Source organism: Puma concolor, chromosome B1 (genome assembly GCF_028749965.1).
Source record: "Puma concolor isolate L17-30 chromosome B1, mPumCon1.1.hap2, whole genome shotgun sequence".
Classification (NCBI taxonomy): Eukaryota; Metazoa; Chordata; class Mammalia; order Carnivora; family Felidae; genus Puma; species Puma concolor.
Window position 1 is genome coordinate 202,785,525 of NC_141670.1, and position 27,164 is coordinate 202,812,688.

The window sequence follows — 27,164 nt, forward strand, 5'->3', positions numbered from 1 at the left end:
GTCACAGCTCAACAGGGGGACTCCCGAAAACCCTACTTAGAAGCTTTTCTAAAACAATTTTTTTAATGTTTATTTTTGAGAGAGAGAGAGACAGAGCACGAGCAGGGGAGGGGCAGAGAGAGAGGGAGACACAGAATCGGAAGCAGGTTCCAGGCTCTGAGCTGTCAGCACAGAGTCTGACGCGGGGCTCGAACTCACAAACACGAGATCGTGACCTGAGCTGAAGTCAGATGCTCAGCCGACTAGGTGCCCCCCTACTTTAGAAGCTTTATGGGGCGCACAATGCCGCAATACTCCCAGCTCTCCAGGCCGAATGCCTTTAGACCACTGCTGTTTCAACACATCCTGTGGTGAAAACGGCATTCACGCACATGACTGGCAGCTGTACGAAACGATGCGTGTTTTCCGTAAGGCACAGGGGGTCGCGTGTTCCCCACCAAAGCCTTCACACCCTGTGGATCCATATTTCAGCTTCCGGGAATCTGTCCATGGGAACAATTCAGACCCTGGCGCAGCTTCCTGGACAAAAGGAGGCCACCGGGGTGGCATTTACAGAAGCAGAAAGTCCAGTCCCTTACAGCAACGGTCAACACCCAGGGAATACAACAGAACCGGCCCAGAACACTGCCTACCGTAAACACACTCCGCGGCAGGAGTTACAGCTGCCAGGAGCTAAAAGCAAACATGTCCGGCACCGAATGGAACACAAATTTATGGCCCATCTACTCAATGGATTATATAACCATAAAAATTTGTTTGTATGACGACAGGGTCATGACACTGTACATGACACATGTACAGGCACATGACACATGGTAGAACGTTAAGTAAAAAAAAAAAAAAAAACAGGAAGCAACAGCATACTCTACAGTCATAGTTACATTATCAAGAAAGAAAAAGATGGGGCAGATCAAGGGCTGGGGGTGGGGGAGGGGCTGCATAAAACGCCAGCACAGATGGCGCCAGGGAGGCCCGCGGGTGACATTTTGCTTATTTCTCAGGTTAGTCTGTGGTGCTGTGATATTGCTTCCCCAGTAAAAGTGAATATTTAAAAATAAACAAGTTGTGGGGCGCCCGGGTGGCTCAGTCTGTTGAGCGTCCGACTTCGGCTCAGGTCACCATCTCACGGCTCGTGAGTTCGAGCCCTGCATCGGGCTCCGTGCTGATGGCTCAGAGCCTGGAGCCTGCTTCGGATTCTGTGTCTCCCTCTCTCTCTGCCGCACCCCGCTCATGCTCTCTCTTTCTCTCTCTCTCTCAAAAATGAAAAAATACATTAAAAAAATATTTTTAATAAAAAATAAATTAAACACACTGTGCTGAGCCACTTCCCTTTCTGAGTCTCTGAGGTCAGTACATAGAGACATGTGCCTCATGCAGCTTGACTTAGTGGTGGAAACGCGGGCCTTCGAGCCCAGACTTGAATTTGAATCTCCCCCTTGTCAGCTCACTTGGTCTCTGAGCTATTTCTATCCCCTATACCTACGTGCTTCCTGTAACCATCAAATGGAAAACAAAACGCCAGCCGCACGGGGTGACTATAAGGACTCAATAACACAGCATACGTGACCACTCAGCCAAGTGTCCCAATTCGGCCCACAGATAAATTTTATTTGGGCCATAGAGTGTTCTATCAACATTTGTGCCAACGTTTAACATCCTTAGATGTTTTTTTTCAATTTCATAAAATAATCTCTTACTATATATGAACAAATTGATGCCAAATAAAATGATAAAAGGAGGTCAGGGAGAAATTGCTCACAACACATTTAACATTAATATTCCCCAGTATTGGCAAGGTAGAGAGAAAGAGGCCAGTGCGTTTATGGCCAACGAGACGAAAAATCAGTAGGAAATTTTTAGACATGTTCGATATTATCTGAGTTTAAAATATGGACATCACTTGATTCCTTACTCTTCCCCTGTGGGTCTATATTATAGAAAAACTTACATAATGTGTTTATTGAAGAATATTCTTTATGGTATTTCTCCGTAAGGGCGGATGAAATCTGAACAGGGATGGCTTGGAATGATTAGGAAGAGGGAAGCACATCCATAAATGTACAAAGGAAAAACACTACAGCCCTCCTTTCCACAGTAGGACGACCTTGGCCAAGCCCTTCCCCAACGCTCCATGAGGGAGGAAGAAAAATGCTAAATACGCATTGGGCCACTCACTGCTATTGCTGTTATAACAAATTACAACAAACTTTACAGCCTGAGACAACAGAACGCATCATCGCCCAGTCCCATAGGTCAGGAGTCCTGGTTCCCCAGACTGGTTCTGTGTTTCGGTCTCACCCTGATTTATTGCCAAAATCAAGCTGTTTGTCGTCGCTTCCAGGGAGGCTCTGGGAAGAAGAGTCTGCTTCCGAGTTCATGCGGGTTGTCTGCAGAACCCAGATCCCCTAAGGGCGGATGTTGTCGCCGCCTTTGCTCCTGGGAGCCTAGCACCCTTGCACCCCCAATTCACAGAGCTGGCACTGACTCGTCGAGTCCTTCCCAGACTCTGAATCCCTCTGATCACCTCCCCCTGCTGCTTCTCTCTGCCTTCCTTTTCCGCCTTCCCCCTGCGTGGAAAGGCTCCTGGGACGACACTGGGGCCACATAGATAATCCCCATCCTAAGGGCACCTGGTGGGTAAACTTACACGTGCAAAGTCCCCCTTTCAGCAGTAACTAGATTAAAATCCTTAGATTTGATATAAAGTAAGGGGTTTGGGGTGAACTGGGCCCCCCTCTCCCCAAGAAAGACATGTTGAAGCCCTACCCCCGGGCACTTCAGCAAGGTCACTGCCGAAGTACTTGGTTAACATGAGGGTCGTGGTGGAAGAGGGCGGGTCCCTGACCCAGTATGACTGGTGTCCTTATAGGACGACAGCGACGCACTGGGCGAACGGTCTCTGACGACAAAAGCAGAGGTTGGAGTGATGCAGCTTCAAGACAAGGAACGCTAAAGCGTGCCAGGAAATCACCAGAAGCTAAAAGAGCCTGGGAAGGACTCCCCTACGGGTCTCAGAGGGGGCACAGCGCTGCCGACACCTTTATTTTGGACCTCCGGACTGCAAACCGCGAGACAAGACGTTTCTACTGTTCCAAGCCGCCCGGTGTGGGGTACTTTGTTACGCAGCCCCAGGGAGCTGATGCACCAGGATCCCCATCTCCCCCCCACCACTGGAGTATGTGGCACTACCCCCGTTCCCTCCTGCTCAGGTTGCCCCAGTCCCCACCACTCCCTGCTGCCAGCCTCGAGAGCCACGTGCCTGTGGCTTTTCGGCAGCACATCCACACTTCTGTTTTCTCTAGAGAAGACAAAGATTTCTCTACAACCACATCTCTATTGAAAGAAAAACCAGGAGGGGCGTCTAGTTCAAACGAAAGACCCACGTCTCTGTGGCGGTGAAACGAGGTTCATGGGTTTAAATGCAAACTCTTTTTTTTTTTTTCACACCTGCCCCAATTTGCTCTGTTTATTCCAGCGTGGCCCCTGTGGCGTCTGAATTCTCCCCGTCCAGCTGTGCTCTCCCTGCCAGGACATCTGGGCACCGTCTCTATAAAACCACATCTTCCAAAAAAAGAACACGGTTCTGCGTTATTCGAACAAAAAGAAGCCCAAAGCTCCTGATTTTTTTTAGAACGGGATATAAGATGTCAGAAACCAAGCCCGAGTGCGTTTTGAATCCTTCAAAAGGTCTAAGTATTTATGCTTTTAATTTGGGGCAAACAGCGCCTGAGGCCTACAGACAGAATTCATCGGTGAGTTTTCCATGAATACATTACAATCACTGGTCCGCGGCCATAACCGATGCGCCGAGAGACGCGATAACAGCTTTTTCACCACCAAACGTGCAGCCATGTGAGTGTCCCTGCCGTTAGGGCCCCTCACGGATTGCTTGCGTTTCCCCCCTCCCCTGGACCATGCAGGACACCAAGCAGGACAGCCACACCCCCGCAGACTCACCTTGGGTGGCTTCAGACCTTTCCCGCGATGTCGTTTGGAGCGCAAGAGACGTTCTCTCTCCTAGAAGGAGATACAACGGTTGGCATTATCAGCCAGCCTCATATCACACCAGCCAACCCAACTGGCTCCCAAAGTGCGCCTCCCCCCGCCGTTGGCACTGGGTGTGCGTTCGTCCAAGTTCTGAGCACCCGCGTGACGGCCGCCTCCCAGAACTGCACGCTACAGGGCCACCCCATTTACTCGAGTCCTTAACGGGACTGGGACTGTCTTGACCAAAAAATACCAAAGTGTGCCAATCCTGAAAGCCCCAGCCTGTCTGCGCTGGGGGCTGGAAGTCATAATGCACAAGGCAGTGCTGACTGGAGATCGCCGTTCTGTCAGTGACCACAGCCCAGGATGAAATAGTTTGCGGCTTTGAGCTCAGACAGAGCCAGGTCCAAATCTTCATGGGCCTCCTCTGAACCGGGTGACGCGTTTTATTTCTCTGACTCTCAGGTTCTTCCTTTGCTCTATGGGGCTAGAACCTACCAAGCAGCATGTCCCTAAGAAAGAAACAAGAGCCTGTGGCTGCCTGGTGGCCACTGTCAGTAAGATCGGCATCTTCAGGGCAGCGGACGGAGTGGCAGCCTTTCCACTCCAAGCAAAACCAGGACGTCTCTCCTTTCTAACTCAGCCCTGCTTTTCCCCTTGGCTACCGGGAAACCCAGAGGCAAATCTGCTGTTTGGTTATAGCCCTTATGGTCTACCCATCCGTCCCTCCTCATCTCAATGGATGCAGCGATCTTTATTTTTTCTGGGATTGTTGGTTTATCATTCCTCTTTCAACTTTATCGTCATTTTATTGAAGGTGTGTTTTCATCTTACGTTCTACCAAGTTTTGGGGTAATGGAGAAAGATGAGAGGAAGGATGGATAGAAGGAAGAAGGTATGGCAGAAAGAAGGGGAGGATGGATGGATGGATGGATGGAGAAATGGAAGGAAGAAGGGATGGAAGGAGAGAGAGGATGATGGGAAGATGAGAGGATGGATGGATGGATGGAAGGAAGGAGAGGGGGGGTGGATGGACAGATGGAAGGAAGGATGGATGGACAGACAGATGGAAGGAAGAAGCTATGGGAGAAAGAAGGGGTGGATGGATGGATGGATGATGGATGGATGGGTGGCCGGACAGCTGAGGGATGGAAGGAAGGAGGGGGGATGGGAAGATGGGAATACGGATGGAGGCAAAGATAGATGGAGGGACGGGAGGGAGAATGGATTGGTGGGTGGAAGGAAGAAGGGAAGGACTTAAAGAGAGAGGAAGATAGGCCAGCAAAGCAAACTTGACAGTTATGGTCAAAGCTTTTTCTAGAATTTTGATCACTGGCTTTTCTACTCTTGGAAGACCCATGAGTGGAACCATCACATTCCCTCTTGGGCATTAAGAACACACTTTGCTTCTAGGGTCCAACTGAAGCTTCCTGCAAATGCTCTCTTACTGGTGCCTAAGCTCCTTTCACAGACAAAAAAGGATTCTCTGGATATAACAGTCGCCTACTAAGACACACTCCTCTCCCCTTAACCTTATAGATGTAGAGTCTCAGCCAGCCCTTCAAATTCTAGCCTGATTACAAGGTTCAGGCTTTCAAGTTCATGGTCTGCAATAACTAAGCTAAAAAAAAAAAATAGACTTCTCAGGGACAAACTGTGCCCACTGTGTCCAGGCCAGATGACCCATTCCTAAAACGGATGCTGCTTCTTAGCAACAGCAAACCAGGGAGAAGAGTTGAGAAAAAGAGTAGCCATGGAGACGGCTTCCAGGCACCAGCGGTGTCTTTTACACAAAGTCGAGGCTGCTGTCTGGCTGAATTAAAGCAGCAAGGTGCCCGCACGGGTGAGCTCCGTGAGACCCCACCCGCATCAGCAGCAGTGCCCTGGAGCCTCGATGCCATTCGTCACACCGCGTCGCCCGGCGCCACACTGAGCGATGTCACCAAGCGCGAACGTACCAGCGAGAGGTCGTCGATGACGTGCTGTTGTTCCAGAACCTGCAGCCGCAGGAACTCGATCTCCTGCTCGTCCCTCGTCAGGCTGAGGTCGTTCAAGGAAGTGTGCCGCTTCAGGGACGCCTGTGCCGACAGCTTCTCTTTCTGCAGCCAGAGGGAGAGCGCCCAGCAGGAGGTTGGTTACAGCGCGAGCACCCAGCGGGAGGTCAGGGGGCTCCCAGCGGGAGGTCAGGGGGCACCCAGCGGGAGGTCAGGGGGCTCCCAGCGGGAGGTCAGGGGGCTCCCTGCGGGAGGTCAGGGGGGCACCCAGCGGGAGCTCAGGGGGCACCCGGCGGGAGGTCAGGGATGCAGGAGGGAAGAAGGCTACCCAGTCCCCACGTGGGAGGAGGGGACAGGTGCAGACCAGAAGCAAGCTGCAGGCTGAGAGAACGGGCTGGGCAGGCGTGGGGGTGGGAGGTGGTCGTCCAAACCCGGGCCCTGGAGGCTGGACGAGGGAGCTGGGGAGGCAAGGCACGCCACCGGCGATCGTGTCCCCCTCACACCGGGGCCTGCTGGGGTGCGGGGAGAAGGGCACCCCACCTCCCAGAGCCTCAGCCTTCTTGCTGGAAAAGGGGCGACTGACACCGCTTGGGACAATGAACCTCGGACTCCTCCACGAGCCAGCAGTTACAAGACACCGCCCTGGCCACAAAGACTGAGCACTCTGATGGGAGCAAACGCAAATCCCTTATGCAACGGTGGCCGTTGCTCTCACGTGCGAAGCGTCTGCAAAGAGCTAAGGATTCCGTGAGGCCTTTCCATGCCAACACTCCACCCTCTGGGTAGCCCCGCGGTGCTGATAACCGCATCCCCCCCACTTTATGGACGAAGACGCTGAGGCACGGAAAGAACGGGGCTGTGTCCGAGGCCCCGGGGGCAGCAGGGGGTGGGGGGGCAGGGCTGAGGCGCAGACCCAGCTGCGGGCACTGCCTGGCCTTCTGCCTCTGGGCACAGCTCAACACCGTGCCCCCTAGAGAAGCGGGGCCAGCAGGGCTGGGCAAGGTCGGAGAGCCCTGGCGAGCTTCCTGGGGGAGGCGGGGCTGGGCGGAGACTGTGGGCTGCGAGGGTCAGTCGGGGGCTGGAGAAGCCCAGACGGAGACTTGAACCCAGGGCTGACTCACCATTTCCACATTCTCCCTCATGACGCTCTTGATTTTCTCCTCCATCCTCTGGATGCTCTGCAGCAAATCCTCATTCTTCTTGTTCATCCGCTTGTTCTTCTCCACAAGGGGCTTCAGCTGGACCTCAGTCTCCCGGGAGCGTTTCAGCTGCGATCAGAAAGACACAGAAGGCCGGTGGCTGTAAGGCCCAGCGGACTGCTGATGTCACACCGCGGAGGCCAGCAGGGGTCCAACCCGGGACCGGAGCTGCCTCCGCTGGGACCACAAACCCCAGGAAGATCCCACAACCACCTGGATCCCAAACACAGTATCCCACCTGAGGCTCGGGGGGCCTCGCGTAAGGCAAGAGGGGAGGCCCACAGATCCGCCCCCGGGCACCCCGCTGGCAAGTGACCTGTGCTGGGTCCACTGGTCTGCACTTCCTTCACCTCTGGGCATAACCCCCAGGGGTCCTGGGTCTCACTCGCAAAGGTCAATCCCATGACCCGGCTGCTCCTGGCCACCATTCCTCCCCAAGTACAGACCTAGCAGAAAGCTCTACCTTCTTGAGACAGCAGGCAATCAATCCTGGGCCCCACTCCGTGCCAGACTCGGTGCCGGGACATCAAACCCGAAGGCGTTCCCTGAGTCTGTACAACTAGGGGCTGTCCTTCCAGTCTCTCCCGTGGGATCAGCGCTGGGGGAGCCCCTCTGGTGCCTGGGGCCCTGTGCTGGGGGCCGAATCGAAGGAACGGCACGCCAGGGTGCCCGTCCAACGTCAGAGGAAGAGGGCAAAGACAGTAAAGGAGGTAAGAACGCGGTGAGCCAAGCGCGGGCAGATGTTCCAGGCGGGGAGACCACGCGCCCTGAGGTTCAGAGCGGGCAAGAACACAGCTCGTTCAGTGCAGCGGGAACACAGAATGTGGGGTGCTGGGTGTAGAGGGGTGGACACGGTGAGGCCTGGTTTCGGGGGCTGGAGAACTCTGTCATTCAGTTCCTGCCCCGGCCCCTGAGGGCTGCTCTCTGTGGTCGGGTCTGCCTTCTCGAACACACTGTGCCTCCCCACAACCCCAGCAGGGGCCCCATCCCCACTTTACAGACAGAGAAACTGAGAGCAAAGACGTGGGATGCTGTGCTCGTGGCCACACAGAAAGTGCTAGAACCAAGAACCAAGCACAGGGACTGACTGCAGACCCCTGATTTTGGTCGCCAGGTTGTAAAGTTAAGATCAAGCAGTCTGGTGGGACCCACTCAAATATAAAATGGACCTTTGAGGGGCGCCTGGGTGGCTCAGCTGGTTAAGCGTCCAACTCTTGGTTTCGGCTCAGGCCATGATCTCACGGTTCCGTGGGTTCGAGACTTGCGTCGGGCTCTGCGTTGGCAGAGAGAAGCCTGCTTGGGATTCTCTCTCTCCCTCTCTCTCTGCCCCCCCCCCCCCACTCGCACTGTCTCTGTGTCTCTGAAAATAAATTAATAAACTTTATGAAAAAAAATGACCTTTGACCCATACATTCTACTTCTGAAAATCCTCACAGGAATAAAATTCCAAGTAGTAACGACAGAAATGTGTCTTCGGGTGGCATATGCTCATAACAGCAAAGACACCCGAGCAGCCTAGAGGAATGGGTGAATGAGCCACGGGTCGTCCTCAAAGGGGGGCGTGAGCCGTGCACCTGCCCAAACGACAGCCGGAACTGATGAATCGTGGGGAAAAAAGCAAGTTGCAGAACAATAACACAGAGGAGAAAATATCCCGTCTGTAACGGCCAAACAACAGACAGTCTCCTGGTGGGTGTCGATATATCTACACCAGTTTTAAAAGCATGTAAGAACCACCCCCAAACAGCTAATAGTAGTTATTTCGTGATTTTAAGATCAAAGTGCTGGCTAGCTGCTCAGTTTTTGCTTTAAACACTTCAGTGTGCTCCAAATTGTTGCACACAAGCTACATTTCTTTTCTAATCTTCTCAGTGAACTATTATGCAGTACATGAGGGACTTTTTTTAGTTAATGAATATTTAAGCGAAAAGCGTACATCTAATATTAGACATACAGTCTGATTAAAGCCACTTGAAAATATGCTTTTAAAAATACTTGATGGAGGAGTGCCTGGGTGGCTCAGTCAGTTAAGCGTCCGGCTCTTGATTTCGGCTGAGGTCATGATCTCACAGTTCGTAAGATCGAGCCCCGCTTCAGGCTCTGGGATGACAGTGTGGAACCCGTTTAGGATTCCCTCTCTCCCTCTCTCTGCCTCTCCCTTGCTGTCACTCTCTCTCTCAAAATAAATAAATAAAAACATTTGAAAAAATTAAAAAAAAAATACTTGAAGGCAATGACTTTACTTTGATCCTGTTAAGATTACAAAGAGGTGACTCTTACTCATGCTGTTCATCTCGCATGGTTCTCACATACTATATAGATGCACTTGCGGGGCGCCTGGGTGGCGCAGTCGGTTAAGCGTCCGACTTCAGCCAGGTCACGATCTCGCGGTCCGTGAGTTCGAGCCCCGCGTCGGGCTCTGGGCTGATGGCTCGGAGCCTGGAGCCTGTTTCTGATTCTGTGTCTCCCTCTCTCTCTGCCCCTCCCCCGTTCATGCTCTGTCTCTCTCTGTCCCAAAAATAAATAAATGTTGAAAAAAAAAATTAAAAAAAAAAAATTAGATGCACTTGCTTTCATGATAAAATTTAGAATCAACAGAAATATGACAAGACACTTGTCAAGAAGTTTATGTACCGACTCCCACGACATAAAAGTTCACTTCGCTGTTTATGCAGCAAATTTACACATATTCAGGAAACTACTCTTTTTACTAGATTATCTTTTTATTTGTTTATTTATTTAATAATTTTGAGAGAGAGTGTACATGTGCCGAGTGGGGGAGGGGCAGAGAAAGAGGAAATGGGCGTCCCTAGGGATTCATTTTTTTTAACCCAGAGTCCCTGTTCGTTATCTTTAAAATTAGAAATATGTGAACTTTGGGACTCCTGGGTGGCTCAGTCGGTTGAGCGTCAGACTTCGGCTCAGGTCACGATCTCGCAGTTCGTGGGTTCGAGCCCCGCGTCGGGCTCTGTGCGGACAGCTCAGAGCCCGGAGCCTGCTTCGGATTCTGTGTCTCCCTCTCTCTCTGCCCCTCCCCTGCTCACGCTGTCTCTCCCTCTCTCTCTCTCTCTCTCAAAACTAAATAATAAACATTAAACAAAATTTTAAAAAAGAAATGTCTGAACTTTTCTGCAAAAGAAAGTAAACAGAGAAGCAAAAAACCTAAAATGATCCATCATCACACCACCTAAAGCAGCTCCCAATATCTGTCATGACAATGTGCATGTTTGTTTTGTAAACTGCGTGTCGCTTTAATTTACTGTGAGCAAATAAACACGATGTCTACCGTCCCTCCTAACGACTGTAGACAGTTCACTGCCTAAATGTTCCATAATTACTCTGCCCAATACTTGAGTGTTGAACAATTGGGTTTTTGTTTCGTTTCAGGTCACTTTGGGTCGCTAGCGTCAACACTGCAGTGAACATCCTCTCTAAACTCCTCACTGTTTGCTCTGACTCTTTGCCCAGGATAAATTCCTGTAGAAACAAAGGGGAGGAGCAGGTGTCTTCACTGGACGTGTGCTAGATTTTTGGTCAGGAATTAATGGGAAAGAAAGGAATGGAAACCAGGAGGCCTCTGCACTAACTATGAGTTCAAGGCGGGTTTTTCGGCCCCGGGGTGGCTTCCTGGCGCCCTGCAAGGCACCGTCTGTCTCTCGGGGGCTGATTACCAGCTCGTTCCTCTCGTCTGCCAAGAGGGTGTTCCTGTCTTCCAGCTTCCGTATCACCGAGTTCAGTTCAGCAATTTTCAGTTGGAATCGCCGTACGTCTCGTTCGTCCATATGTTGATCCTAAAAGAAAGTCAAGATACGAACGTACTTCGAAGATGCCTTAGTGACTCCGAACACTCCCAGGGAACTCGCGGGACGTGACCGCGAGCTCCTCCTCACGAGGCCCCACGCCACGCTGGGCGCCCCTGCAGTCAGGCCACGGGGACGACACCCCAGGCCCTGCCAGCGACCCGCAAGAGACTTCGTCTCAAAGTGACAAGAGGTCAGGCCAAGACAGCTGTGCGTGGTCTCTGGGGACCTTCACGCTCCAGCCCGGGCCCGCCGTGTCTCTCTCACAAAGGCCCGTGACGGACGTGCCAGGACATCCCTCAAGGCCCACCGGGCCAATCTCACCAGCACCTCGTATGCTGTCCACACAGAGCACGCACGACAGACGTTCAAACATCTGGTGACTGACTGCACGAATGAACGAATGAATGAATGAGTGAACGAAGGCACGCTGCTTCAGCTTCCTCTGAGCACGTTGCCCCCAGAGCCCTTTCCTTCTGGCTAAGGTCCTACTCATGTTGCAGGGCTCTGACTTCAAGACTGGGCGCCTTTCTGTGCTCTTACTGTGCACCCGGCGCTGATGTCTTCACTTCTCTTTCCCACTGGGCTCCAGACCGGCTGGAAGCAAACGCAGGCAGCTGCTCTCCCCTCCGTATCCCCAGGCCCAACGCTGGGCCCTGCACGTGGTTAACGTCAGCCAGTCTGGGGAGGGAGGCCAGACGCACGGACAGACGGAAGGGAGGGAGGGGTGAGAGGAGGCAGGCAGGCAAGGTGCCCGGGGGGAACGACCGCAGAAAGGACAGGCAGCAGTCAGCCACGAGGCCCCGGTGGTTGTGTGAGTCGCCACTCCCCGTACCTGGACGCCCATGAGCTCTGCCATGTCCCCGATGCCAGGCGGGAGCTCTCTCTTGGGACTACTGTGGTACCGCTCAGCCTCTTTGACCTGAACCAGCTGCTCATCCAAAGCCTCCTTCTGAAGAAGCAGCTTCTGGGTCTGGCCGGTCTGCACGCCGAGTTCCTTCTCCAAGGCCAGGATCACACGGTCTTTCCCTCTGATCTCGTCCATCTGCAAAAGAGAAAGAATGAACAGTCAGCCTAAGGGCTCGTGACCACGGCAATCTCTCCCTCGCTGGCCTGAGGCCCAGAGGAAAAGGTTAAGAAGGATCGAGGACCCAGGTCAGCTGAACTTGGAAAACTCAGGACACAGAGGGGCCACTGTCCACGGCCCAGGCCCCGCTCCCCTGACCACAGAGGAGCAGACAATTTACGGTTCGATGGCCAGACGCTCACCATTGAAACAGGGCTAGGTTCATTTCTCTCTCACGTGAATTAAATAAAACAAAATCCTAACCTCCAGGCACCTCCAGCCACCTCACGCCCCACAGCTCGGCTTCCTCACCGAGTTGGTGGGTCTTGTCTCCCACTCACCCCCCGAGCCTCTCCCGTCCGGTCACAGCCCCCACCTCTCCACCAACACAGCTCTCGTTAAGGTCTTTGATGCTCCCCTGGCCCCCAGACCCACAGGACAACTTTCTGTCCTTCATCCTCACCAACGTGTGACCAAGCCACTCACGCCCTGCTCCACGAAGCTCTCCTGCCCCTCCCGCACTATGCCATGACTTCCTGGTTTCTGTCCTTACAGACTCACCTTGTTCCGGCCGCCATTAAAGTCTGGACTTTCCAAGGCTTGGCCCTCTTCCTTTCCCCAGGCAGCCGCGTCCTCACCCATGACGTTAAACCCCCATATGCAGCCGACACCCCAATGTGTTCCCAAGGCCCTGACTTCTCTCAGAGCCCCAGAATCATAGAACTAACTGAGTATTTGACATCTCTGCTGGGGTCTCTAAAGGACCTCAGCGTCTCCACATGCAAACCTCAAAGTGAGCCCCAGTTCGCCCCAGCCCGGTCTTGTCCAGCATTCCCTAGAGGAAACCAAGCAGAAAGCAGCTTACAGAAGAGAAAGCTTTGGCCCCGGGCCATCCACTTCAACTGATTCCAGACAGAGAGCCAACGGCTGGGAAACTGCCCCAGTAAGGGTGCTGTGCTGGGGTATCCCCTGCCACTGCGTGTCCTTCCTAGAAACTGAGAATGTAGGGGCGCCTGGGTGGCGCAGTCGGTTGAGCGTCCGACTTCAGCCAGGTCACGATCTCGCGGTCCGGGAGTTCGAGCCCCGCGTCGGGCTCTGGGCTGATGGCTCGGAGCCTGGAGCCTGTTTCCGATTCTGTGTCTCCCTCTCTCTCTGCCCCTCCCCCGTTCATGTTCTGTCTCTCTCTGTCCCAAAAATAAATAAACGTTGGGAAAAAAAAATTAAAAAAAAAAAAAGAAACTGAGAATGTGAGGTCATTTGGGAACAGGGTTGCTGCAGATATAGTTAGGAGGAGGTCACACCGGAGTAAGGTGGTCCCTATGACTGTGTCCTTAGAAGAGAAGACGAGGCACACAGATGCCTCCACCCACAAGGCTGGGTAGAGACAGAGACAGAGACTGGAGTGATGGACCCAGAAGCCTGGGGACATCACAGACTGTCTGCAGCCACCAGCCCTGGTTCCTCTCTGCAGCCACCAGCAAGGACGGTTCCTCTCCAGCGCCTTCAGAGAGCACGGCCCTGTGACCCCTTGATCTCAGATCTCCCGCCTCCGAAACTATAAGCCAATAAAGTTCTGTTGCTTTAGCCACCCAGCTTGTGGCCCTTTATTACAGCAGCCCCGGGAAACGGAGACAGGCTTTAGAAGGGATAATTTGCCAAGCACTAGGAGAGAGTGACGCGGGAGGCCAGCAGTGCCAGGAGCCCCAGGAGCTGGGAGAGGCTGGAAGGACCCTCCCCTGGAGCCCCCGGGGAGCACGGCCCTACCGGCACCTTGATTCCTGACTCCTGACTCCTGGCCTCCAGACTGTGCGGGAATACCTTTCTGTTGTCTTAAGCCACTGAGTTGGTGGCCGTTTGTTAAGAAAGTCACGGGAAACAAAGATACTCCGTGACTGTGATCTGTACCTCTTACTTGTGACTGTTGCACCTCAAGTCCAGACACAGACAGTCAACGGCCGAGAATAGTGGTTAAGAGCCCCGTTCTGGCAGCAGACGTAAAGCTGATTCAAAGGCCCTCCCCGACACCGTGTGACCTCCTGAGGCACAGCACAGGCAGGGCCACCTGTCGGACCCAGCCTCAGCCTCCATAAAGTGGGGACACGGAGACCTCTTAGGACCTCCCCGGTGCAGTTGTGGAGAGTTACATCTTAGTGCAGACCCTGGCATGTTATAAGCTGTGGTCAATGTTGGCTGCCCCCGTGAATCTGTGTTAGCTCCTGGTGAACATATTGAAACGGCAGACCATATTATAGAAGGGGGAATTGGTACCCTCAAAACACTGGGGGGTTTTCAAGCAAAAGTCCTACAGTTCTGAAAAACTCTTTGAGCCGCCTTTCTTTTAGAGCAAAGAGTGTGCTCCCCTCCCGCCACATCCCCAGCCCCGCAGGACAATCTCCTGGGACTCCAGCCAGGGGCCTGCCTGCCTGGCACGGGTCTCCTGAGCCCTGGGCCTGCCTGAAGCCGCGGCAGAAGGTGCCCACTGCTCCCCCTGGTGGCAACCCACCATCAGCTCCCCGCCTGGCCCTAATCCCTGGGAGGAGCACCTCCTGGCCGTGGGGAGGAATCCTTAGGGATGCGGAAATTGTTGCCACGGCCCAGGCCAGTCCAGAAGCACTAAGCAGTACGTGAAAGTTCATTAATGTAAACCACTCACGCGCTGCCATTAATTCAACAAATACTGAGCTGAGCGCCACTGATGGGTCCTGGGAAACCTCTGCAAACAAAACAGGCTAGAGTCCCTGCCCTCAGAGTTTCCACTCTGGAGGGGGAGGCAGTCACTAAACAATAAGTCAACACTGCAGTGGCTGAGAGAGGGATTCGCGCAAGCGGGAGAAAAGAAAGTGCGGGAATCAGCAGGGCCAGCGGGCCATGGTGCAAGTTAACGGGGAGGGTCCCCTCGGCATCCGGGCCACTCATTTCTTGCTTTGCACTGGAGCCCAGAAATGGAGCCCCCACCATGCATTACACTAGCTCCTCCCACACAAAGCGGCAGGACTGCGAGCAGGACACCTCTGGAGCCCCAAATTCTGCACCTTAGGAAAGTGCCCGTTCCCCGCTTACTCTCGTAAACGAGCAGAGGGCTTGCACCCGTCACCCTGGGAAAGGTTCCCAGAAAACGGTTTCCACCAGCAGTGATGACAGCCAGGAACGAATGGACAATGCAGAATGTATTCTGGAATCAACATCTGTCAGGTTCCCCAGCCAGAGTCCTCAGGGCCCCCCAGGGTAGGAGACTTGCCAACTTCACACAGCTAAAGGCAAGCCCTCCATTCGTGGACTTTATGTCTGTCTCCTAGGCTGAGTTCTCAGCAACCCTGTCCCCTTCCCCCAGGATGCTGACAAAGCCATGAATCTCTGACATGAGATTCCCCGACCTGCATCCCCTGAGCGAGCAGACTCCCTCTCCCAGCCTCTGCTCTCAGCATATGTTACAGGAGAGGGGTGGGGCTGAAATCATTCCAGTTCCCAGGGAAGGCCCTGATTGGCTCACAGCAGTCACATGCCCTGCCCCCTCACATTCAACGGCTCCGGGATGGCTACAGGACCCAATCAGAACGAATAGCTTAGAGAGAGCATAGCTAGGACCCTCCTGTTCCTCCTTAGGAGCTAAAAAAGGAGATTCACTTTCTCTGAGCTGTGTGTGTCAGGATGGGGGGGGAGGGGCCCGGCACAGCAGTGACATCTCACCAGCACAGCGTGAGATCCCCGAGGCTGAAAATGGCACCGGATGAGTCGGAGCAGAGCCTGGGAACCCTGGATCCCGGGGGGGCATGAGCGCCTCTGGAGCCCTGCCTGAAGCTTCTCCTACTCCTTCAGTCACAAATGCTGACAGATGATGGTTCAAGCGGGTCGGAGGTGGAATTTCTGTCACTTGCGACCCAAAGACCCTGACACGGAGTTAGGGAAAGCACACAGACTGGGTGATGGCTGTCACTTCCTTCTTACGTGCCAGCGTGAGCTCGGTGCCACGTCCGTACTGATGAGACACGCTCTGTCTTCAGAAGACCCTCACGGTAGACACCACCCGCCCCGCTTCACAGCCAGGTGAGGCCTGGGGAGAAGCATGTGCCCAAGCGCTGGTCAGCAGCAGGACCACGATGCCAACTCAGGTCAAACTCTGCAATGCTCTCACCATCCCACGTGCCCCGCGGGTGCAGAATCCAACCACCTCCCCACGGTCGCATCCACCAGGACGTTTGTCCCGACAAGAACCTTCGTGTGGCCAGCTCCCAACATGCCCAGCAACGCGCAAGTAGCTTGGCGAGCTCCACCGCACCCCAAAGTTCGGGGAACGAGGAACGAAGCGGGGGCTGCTACCCCGACACCTGTTCCCCCTCTCCTCCCGCCTACCTGTGGTCAGCGACTAGCGTCAGCGTTCGCCCAAATGTCACGTCGACCCTAAAAGTCAGAATGGGATCTTATTTGGAAACGGGGTCTCCGTGGATGCGATTACGATGGACGTGAAGATGAGGTCACACCAGATTAGGGCAGGCCCTAGATCCACGACTGGCGTCCTCGCGAGAAGGGGACGAGACACAGACACACGGGGGAGGACAGGTCACGTGGCGGCAGAGCCTAGAATGGCACGGCCACAGGCCGGGGGGCGGCAAGGATTCCTGGCCACCAGCAGAAGCCGGACGGGGCAAGACAGCATTCCGCCCTGCAAGCGGCGGGGGGGCGTGGTCTCGCTGACCCCTTGATTTCAGACTTCCGGCCTCCAAAACCGAGGGAGAAATAAATTCCTGTTGGGAGCAGCTGAGTTTGCAGTGACTTGTTACGGCAGCCCTGGAAAACTAACAGAGCACCAGACCGGATTTATCACACTGCGGTGCACTCCGTAAAGGGACTACATTTCCCAGTGGCCCCTGCAGGTAGATGAGGCTGGGTAACTGTTGGCCAAAGCGGTGGAAGTGGAAGTGTGTGGAACTTCCAAAAAGAAAAGCGTTCTTCAGTGAAGACTACGCCCTTCTTCATCGGCCCTCCTACTGCCAACCTGGGATGAAGACGTGATGGCTGGCGCTCAGTGAGCATGAAGGCCCATGAGGGCAGGGCCACATCCCAAAGTCCATTCTGAGGAGAAAGCTGGGAGGTACCCGTGTCCCTCACTACTCTGTGGAGCCCTGTGGCAGCCCTTTCCGGACTTCGTACACAAGAGACAAATAAACTTCTAACGTTGAAGCCCTGGGGTCCTGAGGGAGTTGTCCCTTGTGCCACCAGGCCTGAGCCTAACTGGTCTAAGGAAGGAGTCCAGAAACTGGTGTCCCTGCCCCATGGGGGCCGTAACTTCCTTTTCTGCTTTGCTTCTTTTTTTTTTTTTTTTTAAACATTTTCATTTATTTTTGAGAGACAGAGACAGAGCACGAGCAGGGGAGGGGAGGGGCGGAGAGAGAGGGAGACACAGAATCCGAAGCAGCTCCAGGCTCCGAGCGGTCAGCACAGAGCCTGACACGGGGCTCGAACCCACAAACCGGGAGATCGTGACCTGAGCCAAAGTCGGACGCTTAACCGACTGAGCCACCCAGACGCCCCTCTGCTTTGCTTCCCTTAAGACGCATGTTAAATGTGTAAGCGGGGCATCCACAGACCTGCCTGCATTTCCAATCCGATCCGATCCAATCCAGCTGAGCAAGAAATGAAAGGCGGGCCACCTTCCGAACACGTTGCCACAAACAAACAGCCTTGCCTGAGAAGCGACATTTTTCAAACTGGTGGGGGGTGGGGAAGTAACGGGAGAAATGGACACCTGTTCTCTTCACTCGATCCTCCAAGTGGGCGTTTGCAGTGAAAGCCACACGCCCACCGAGAATACCTGAACTGAGGATATTCCCGTTTAGTGCCGACACTGGAAACAGACACCACGTCCTCTGGTACGTTTCAAATAAGCTCCAGCAGTCCCTTAGGCAAATGTTTGTTTCTTCCCCATTTTTTTTTACTTTAAACGTATATTTCTCCTGCCAGAGAGGAACACAGTTCATGGGTCTCTTGTTACAGAAATGGTAAGACGCTGCGAGATGCGGTAGTTCATTTTATTCTCATAACCCCAGGGCAGGTACGCAATTATTCCCATTTCGCAGAATACACACCGCAGGCTCAGAGATGGGAGGCAGCTTCGCTGGGGTCACCCAGTAAACAAGACTGGATTTGCACCCGGAGCAGACTCTCCCCCAAGGCTTCCCTTCCCCTGATGTGATAACACCTCCTCCCACCCCACCCCACCCCCACACCCAGAAAGGAAGAGAAGTTTTGATGCCTACGCTAGTGCTGGAACTCAGGTAAATAAACATCCCACCCCTTACTGCTGAACAGTAGCCCATTCATGATATGAATATACCACATTTTATCCATTCCCCAATTGATGGACAGATGGGCTGCTTCCACGCTTTTACTACTATGAATATGCTGCGGTGATCACGTATGCATCTTTATGGAAACGTGTTTTCATCTCCTTGGGTATACAGCTGGGGGTAGAGGTGCTGGGGGGAGCAGGCAAATTGCAGTTTAAGAAACTGCTGAATTATTTTATTTTTTAATTTTTTTAATGTTTATTTTTTTTTTTTTGAGAGAGAGAGAGACAGAGTATAAGTGGGGAAGGGACAGAGAGAGGGGGAGACACAGAATCCGAGGCAGGCTCCAGGCCCTGAGCTGTCAGCACAGAGCCCGACGCAGGGCTCGAACCCACGAACCGTGAGATCGTGCCCTGAGCCGAAGTCGGACGCCTAACCCACTGAGCCACCCGGGCACCCCTCTTTTTTTTTTAATTGCATCCATTCTACTGGGAATGAAGCAGTATCTAGTTATAATTATTATTTGTGGTTCCCCGATGATCAGTGAGGTTGGACACCTCTTCAGACGTTTATCTGTCATTTAAGTATATTTTCCCTTTTTGAAGTACTCTTTGCCCCTTTTAATTATTTTTCTTCTTGCCTCATGGTTGTTTTTGTAATCTGAATAAAAGCGGCTTATGATAACACGTATTGAAACGATCTCCTCCCGATCTGTACTGTGCCTTGTCTCTTTTCTTGGTGCCTTTGGATGAACGAAATTTATTCCTCAAAAGTTCAGTGTACCACCTTCTCCGAATAGTGCATGTATATGACTGGTGTATCTGTGTCTTCTCACTCCGAGAAGACACAAATCTTCTTGGGGTGTCATCTGCCCCAAGACCATGAAAATACTGCTCTGTGTTACCTAACCAATTCACTGGTCTACTTTCTAACATCCACATCTATGGTCCACCTTGAATTAATCACTATGGATACATGGATGGCAGGATGCAAGGATCATTGTTCCTGTTTTACAGACGCCCACCTACCTCAACACTGTTTATGGAAAGACCACCCTTTCCTTACTGGACTATGATGTTACCTGTTTCCTAAACCAGGTGACCACACGTGCATAGGGCCGCCTGGGGACTCTCCTGTTCAGGGATTCATCCACATATGCTTCAGCTGGTCTTAACAGTAAGCTTTGTTACATGGTAGTGTGAGGTTTCCTGGGCTTTTTTGTCTTCAAAATTGTGACTCCGGGTCCTTTAAATTTTTATATCAAGTTTAGAATCCACTTGCTAATGTGTACCAAAAAAAAAAAAACACAAAACAACAAACCCTGCTGGGGTTGTGATAGGGATTGCCCTAAATCTATAGATCATTTATGGAAGTACTGATACTTATATCATGAAAATGGCTTCTCCCTACATTTATTTTGGTCTCCTTTATTTTTCCTCAGCAGTGTTTTGAAGCTTTCAGCATGTTGCAGCTTACACACGTTCATCAGACTTTATTCGTAGGTCTTCGTACTCTATTATAAATGGTCTTTTGTAAAGCTCCATTTTCCCATTACACATTGCTAATATATAGAAACACAGTTTTATTTTGCATATTTACTTTCTATTGAGAGGCTTTGATAAATTCACTTACTAATTCTAATAGTTTGTAGCGTCTCTTGGATTTTCTACATCACAATCACAGCATCTGCAAATAACGGCCGTTGCCCCCTTTTTTCCCCAATCTTTAAAACTTTTCTTTTTATTGTCTTTCAGATTTGAGGTCCTAGCCAGTGCAATGTTGAACAGAACTGGTGATAGTGGATACCTTGTTCTGTCCTTGAATTCACTGGGAAATGTTCGATATCCCTATACGTTAGATTTTTTTGTTTTTTGTTTTATTTATTTTATTTTTTTATTTAAAAAAAAAATTTTTAACGTTTATTTTTGAGACAGAGGGAGACAGAGCATGAACAGGGGGAGGGTCAGAGAGAGAGGGAGACACAGAATCTGGAACAGGCTCCAGGCTCTGAGCTGTCAGCACAGAGCCTGACGTGGGGCTCAAACTCACAGATCGCGAGATCACGACCTGAGCTGAAGTCGGACGCTCAACCGACTGAGCCACCCAGGCGCCCCTGTAGGTTTTTTTGTAGAACCCTTTACCAGATTCAGAAAATTCTATTCTATTCCTCGTTTGCTGAGAGTTTATACTGTGATGTTGAATTTTACTAAATGCTTTTACTGTATCTATTAAGATGATCATATGGCTTTTTTTCTCATTTATTCTATTACTAGCTGAATTATATTCAGATTTTTTAATATTAAACCAACCTTTGTGTTCCTAGAATAAACCCAACTTGGTTATAGTTTATTAACCCTTCTGTATATTGCTGGATTTTATTTGTTAATGTTTTATTTAGTACTCCTGTGTCTATGTTTATAAAAGATTAATTTTTTTCTTTTATTGTATATCACTGGTTTGGAGGTAGTTATGCTGGCTTCATAAAATGAATTAGAATATGTTCCCTTTTTCTCTTTTCTGAAAGAGTCTGTGTAATTAGTTTTATTTCTTCACTAAATACTTAATTTACCTGTGAAGTCTCTGGGCTTGGACTTTTCATTGAGGAAAAACTATTAATTACAGATTTAACTTCTTTAACAGCTATAGGACTACTCACATTTTCTATTTCTTATAGTGTCAGTTTGGTTAAGTTGTACTTGTTCAAAAAATCTGCCCATTCCATCCAAATTTCTAGTTCACTGGCATATGCTGTTCAGAAAGTACTCATACTATCTCTTTAATTTCTGTAGGGGCTGTAGTAGTGCCCCTTTTACATTCTGTACACTGGGGGACTTGTCTCTGTTCCTTCATCGGTATTCCTCAGGACTTATCAGTTTACCTACTTTAATTAACTTTTGATGTGTTGATTTTCCTTATTGATTAAGCCCCTCAATTCTGCTTTCTCAGAGATTAATTTGCTGTTCTTTTTCTTTGTTCTCAGGATGGAAGCTCAGATGTTTGGTTTTCAGCATTTCTTCCTTTTTGTCTAAAATCTGTTTTACTCTAAGAAGCACAATTTTTGAAAGAAATTGTGTAGGTTCCCTTGAAGAGAACAGTATGTGCAGCTGCTGAAATACCATATTTTGTCAGTGTACCTCCAGTTGGTTAACTGAATGCTGTTTAAATCTTACATGTCTTTGTTCATCTATTGTCTATATGTTCTATTATTTGCTCAGAGTCTTATTCTCCAACTACAACTGTGGCTTTGTTTCTCCTTTTACTTTTGATGCTTTTCTTTTGCACATTTGGAAGTTTTGTTATTAAGTGCTATTACAAATGGACGCCTTTATTATTAAGAAGCGTCCCCAGAGCCCCTGGGTGCCTTAGTTGGTTAAGCCTCTGACTCTTGGTTTCAGCTCAGGACACGATCTCGGTTTTGTGAGCTCGAGCCCCATGTCGGGCTCTGCACTGGCAGCACAGAGCCTGCTTAGGATTCTTTCTTTCCCTCTCTCTCTGCCCCTCTCCCACTCACGCTGTCTCTGTGTCTCTCAAAATAAATAAACTTTAAAAAATGTTTTAATTTTTAAAAAAGGCATCCCCTACTTGTCTGTAGTATTACTTCTTGGGTGAGGTCTTCAACATGAATACAGAGCAGGTTTCTGGTGGTTAGTGTTTGGATGTTGCATCTATTTCCACCCTTACAACTTTCAGCCTCACTGCACCCTCGTAATCAAGATATGCCTCTTGGAAACATCACTGTTGTCACTGCTGTTGACTCTACCCTGAGAAACTTAGCCTGCTTGCCTTTTCAGCCTCCGGCAGCACACAGGCTCAAAGTCTGATGGTCGTCCTGAGGGGCAGACTGGTGATGTGCCTGCTGCAGCCCCTCCCCTGTCTGGCGAGATTTGTTTCCTAAGTATGACACGACTCTGGGGGATTTCATTCTGCCTTTCCACCCCAACTCGCTGGCTTCCCGCATCACCCCAGAACTCAGGAAATATCTGGGGTGTGAACCGGCCCCCCCAGTGTGGGGGCTCCTTAGTTTCCCACTTTCCATGCTGACCATGAGAGATGGCAAAGAGCCCTGCTCACCTGTCTCAGCCCTGGTGGAGTCTCTTTGCTGGGGGGAAGCCCCATCCCCAGCCTGCTCTCGGGATGCACAAATGTCCCACAAGGAAGAAGCTGTCAGCTGGTAACTGTCAGCTCTCCTGGGCCAGGCTCTCTCTCCTCTCTTTGAAATTTTAGCTCTTCTAGACCTCGGGCCTTCCATAGCCCTGCAGCCTTTAAAAACAGGATTGCTTGTGGGGCGCTTGGGTGTCTCAGTCAGTTAAGCATCCAACTCTTGGTTTCGGCTCAGGTTGTGATCTCACAGTTTCATGGGTTCAAGCCCCACATCGGGCTCTGCGCTGACAGCACGGAGCCTGCTTGGGATCCTCTCTCCCCCTCTCTCTCTGCCCCTCCCCCGCTTGTGTCGCCTCTGTCTCTCTCAAAATAAACTTAAAAATAGATAAGATAAAATGAGATTGCTTGCAATTTATGGCTTTCCCCAGTTGTTGCAACAGACTGGCTGGCCTGTCCCTACCTACCACATCTTACCTGGAGGTATAAGTTTAGTAATTAAATGAGTAAATAAATAAATAAATGCCCAGCACTTTGATAAGCTTCCACGGTCGTTTTTTTGTTTTGTTTTGTTTTGTTTTTTTACCACAACCTTGGCCGTGAACCTATTAACCCCATTTTACAGAAACTTGTGGTTCTGAGCTGTTCCAAGAAGGACCAAGGATCCCACACCCAGCGAGAAGAGTTCTACCTGCCCAACTTCCCTTTACCACCACGAGGACGGCAGGGGCTTTGCTAGAAGCCCCGTGCTAGAACCGTGCCTGACGCACGGCGGGTCCTCAAAACGCGGCGTTTACCGCACACACACAGGAAGGAACGCATGCATGCAAGCCGGACAGGGAAGAAGGCACAAAGGAGAGGATGCGCACGGGCGGACGGGCGGGAAGTAAAGGGTGCAGGCACGCACGCCAGCCGGGAGGGGGCGCAGGCAGCACGTACCAGCCTGCGGATGTCCCGCTCGCACTCGCGCTTGATGCGGTGCACCTCGTCCTGGTGCGCCTGGTAGGCAGCGCGCAGGTCCGCCGCCTTGGTCTTGTCGGCCTGCATGCAGTTGCTGAGCGCCTCCTCGGCCTGCTTGCGCGAAGCCTTGAGCTCCAGGATTTCCTGCTGCAGCCGCTGGCGCTCGCCGTCGAAGGCCCTGCGCGCCTCGTCGCGCGCCTCGGCCAGGAGCGCCGTCTTGACCTTGTCGGCCGCGCCGTCCCGCAGCACGTTAAGCGTGGCCTGCAGCCGCTGCAGCTCGCCCTCCTTGATCTTGGCGGTGCGCGCCGCCTCCTGCTCGTGCTGCCGGATGAGCACCTCGCGCAGCGCCTGCAGCTCCTTGGTCTTCTCTTCGTGCAGCTTGGCCCTGAGCTCCGAGATGTAAGCGGTGTGCCGCCGCTGCTCCTGCTCGCGCTCCAGCTTGGCCTCCTGCAGCCGCTCGCGCAGTTTGCCCACCTGCAGCCCGAGCGACGGGGACACGGGTCAGGGTCGGAGCTGGGGGAGCCGGCCAGGCCCGGCCGCCACCTCCCCGCGCCCCGTTGTGCGGGAGGGCCCCCGAGACCCTCACCGGGTCCCCCACCCCCACCCCAGTTCCCTCGCCTGCCACTCCTGTGGTCCTGACCCTCAGCAGCCCCACCTGCTACTGTTTTCTTGGGAATTTCGCTAGAGGTGGAAAGCCACCTGCGGATGCCGGCGGGGGCAGTCAGGCCTTTGACATCCCTTCCAATTCGGGGACTGATCGGTCACAAGACACATAAGCAGATAGCGTCAGTCACCAAAGATGGGCACATTTTGACACCAGAAGTACCTTTTCAGTGCCCGTGCACTGGACCGTGGGCACAGGGAAAACAGAGCAGATGGAGGCAGAGAGGGGCAGTGGAGGGCAACCAGCCTCGCTGACCTGTCCCCTCCGCGGGCTGGGGGCTCCACAGCATCCCCCACATTAATCCCTAAGGGGTCCCAGGAGGGAGGGGACTGTGTTGCCGGGAGGCAGTGGAGGCTCAGAGATGCCTCCGAGACCTGCCGGGGGGGGGGGAGGGGCTGCCAGGGGACAGAGCCCGGCTCACCCCCAGGCCCCTGGCCCCAGAGCCATGTTCCTCAGATGCCCGGCTGCCAACCCAGTCTGAGCGCATCCGTCTAATCAGCAAAATTTGAACCATGGCTTGTAGAATGTGCCCAGGGAGTATTTGCTTAAGACGCTCCAAAATGCCACATTCGCCCCTTTTCAAGTATCCCACAAAAACACACACTGGGCAGGAACCCTTTACAGCCCCTTTGCTTTCTGTATCACACCAGTCTCCAGAGAACGGAAACCAATTGTACCTCACAGAAGACACGCGCGACTTCTGCGGAAGGTGGCCAACGTTTTCCCCGGCCTACGCTGTTTATGGCATGCCCACGTTTTGAAATTAATGTCAGGTGAGGAGTTTTACAGTGTCCCTTGGTATGGATAAATCCTTCTGACAGCGGAGAAAGAAGCAAGAAGTAAGCCAGGCAAAGACACAAAGTCAGCATCTCCTTACATCAAACACTCGTGATCTCAGAAACAAGACGGGAGAACCTGTCAGTCCCGGGCCTCCCCCTCCCTGGGCTGGGACTGGGAGTCTTTTCCTAGCGGACTCAATGCCGGGAAGCCAGAACTTGAAACATTTAACGTGCTTGCCCCCAGCGAGGGACTAATATTTGCTTCTGGCATTGTCCTTCCCAGGAGGCAACGCTGTCCCGACTTCCCTGGTTATTGCCGACAGTTGTCGGTTGCATCCCAAGCCTGCACGGATGCGTAATTACTGAGCCCCATGATGGTGAATGGTGCGTGTCAAGTCGGCAGGGCTGTGGTACCAATTCATTTGGTGAGACACCCATCTGTATGTTGTGAAAGTTTTTAAAGAAGTGATTCATATTTAAGTCGGCAGACCTTGAGTAAACCAGCTGACCCTTCATAATGTGGGTGGGCCTCACCCAATCAGTCGATGGCCTTGAGTGAAAAGGCTGAGCTCCTCAACGAGAGAGGAATTTAGCCTCCAGGCTGCTTCAAGACGCAAGACTGCAACATGCACTCTTGCTGAAATTTCCAGCTGCCTCTGCTCTGCAAAGTTCACATTTGCCAGCCTCTGTAACCATGTGAGCCAACTTCTTAAAAAAAAAATGTGTCTCCCTCCCACTCTCCACCCATACACACACACACACAATTTCCTATTGGTTCCGTGCTTCTCTGAGGAACCTTGACTGTGAAACAGGGACATCAGCAGCTGCCCGGGAGGACTTGGGAGGAGGAAAACCCAAAGCACTGAGTGGATAAAGGGAAGTTTGCTCACAGGTGAAAAAGAAGGAAGGGGTGCGGAGGGGAGCAGAGGCGTGCGCAGGGCAGCCTGGGGGAGGTCGGGCCTGCTGAGACAGGGGTCTAGGGCAGGGACGCGGATGGAAGACGGGGTCGAGTGGGAAGGCCCTGCCGGGTCGCAGAGGAGCTGAGGGTCGAGCCCAGGTGCCACGACCCGAGCAGAGCAGAGCGAGGCTGCGTTGGCCCGGGCTGTGCACAGAGCACCTGCTCCCGACTCCTTAGCGCTGAGCAGTTCTAAAGCATGCCAGCACTCTACGCGCCAGCTGCCTCCAAGCCACTCCCAAGTCTGGCGGCACAGCAGCACAGACGAGCACCTGGCTGTATATAAGACAGGAGCAAAATGACAGGGAGGGACCGCGCCCTGGAGGAGGAGGGAGGGGCCGGTGCAGAAAAGCCTCTGAGCCAGCGCCACCTGCCACTGCAGCCAGAATGGCGAAGCCGGCCTCCCCCTGTTTCTGTCCCCTTCCACCCTGCCCTTCGTCCGATCCGTCAGGGCTGGCTCCCCATTTCCAGGCCTGGCCACTTCGTCCACTCCCTGCAGCCACCCTGGTCCCACCGCCCGACCGCGGCAGCCGTCTCCTAACCGTAATCTCCCTGCTTTGCCCCTGCCCACCGCAGGGCTGGCCCGCAAGGCAGGGACTTCGCCCCACGGGCCTTGGCGCCCCTGACTGGCGACCGGGGTGCTCACGGGACTGTGGGAGCACCGGCAAAAGCCTTAAAAAAGAGCCGGCTCCAAATGGCCTCTGCGAAGCCTACTCGGGCCCCCTTGCCCCTGTGCCGTTCCTCACAGCACGGAACAACGGTACAGGCTGTTCAGTGAATGAATGAATCCACAGAGACATTTACCACGTCCCCTCATCTGCCCCTGCTCAACGGCGATCCTCCGGGAAAACAATGCTTCAACTGGGGCATCGACAACAGTTTTATGAGATCATATAAAAATACCGTTTAAATGCGACTGTAAACTTTATATTTATGTTTCTCCTACCAGCCAGTAAGCCCCGTGCGGAATTCTCTGAGGACAGGAGCTCCCCCAGCGGCAACACGGGGAAAGCCCTCCCGAGGGGCCACGTGGATGGCCGGGCTGAGAACACAGGCAGCCGGGCGTGTCCAGCAGGGAGGCGGCCAGGTGACGGGCAAGGCCTGGCTCCCAGCCCAGTGCCACCACCTACACCTGTGTGGACCTGCTGTGGGATGGGCTGAGGTGTGTCCCCAAAATTCTCATGCGGAAGTCCCAACCCCCGGGACCTCAGAATGTGACCATAATTGGAGAGAGAATCTTAGAAGATGTGAAATCTTAAAAGAAGTTAAATGAGGTCATGTAGGTGGGCCCTGGCCTGTTATGACCGGTATCCTTATCAGGACACAGGCACACAGGGGGACGGCCATGTGAGGACATGGGGAGAAGATGGCCAGCCAT

At 52.5% G+C, this 27,164-nt stretch overlaps 1 protein-coding gene across 3 annotated transcripts in view; it reads right to left on the bottom strand.

Annotated features, from left to right (window-relative positions):
- JAKMIP1 (janus kinase and microtubule interacting protein 1) overlaps window positions 1–27,164 on the bottom strand; it is a 136,704-nt gene that overhangs the window by 44,410 nt on the left and 65,130 nt on the right. For 2 of the 3 annotated variants that reach the window (XM_086705490.1, XM_086705491.1), the window contains exons 4-9: window positions 23,368–23,862; window positions 11,816–12,025; window positions 10,852–10,971; window positions 7,103–7,249; window positions 5,946–6,086; window positions 3,958–4,017 (exon numbers count right to left, since the gene is read on the bottom strand). In XM_086705490.1, coding sequence (XP_086561616.1) covers window positions 3,958–4,017; window positions 5,946–6,086; window positions 7,103–7,249; window positions 10,852–10,971; window positions 11,816–12,025; window positions 23,368–23,862 — 1,173 coding nt within the window. The remainder of the gene's footprint in view (window positions 1–3,957; window positions 4,018–5,945; window positions 6,087–7,102; window positions 7,250–10,851; window positions 10,972–11,815; window positions 12,026–23,367; window positions 23,863–27,164) is intronic. The other variant, XM_086705492.1, reaches the window with a different exon arrangement.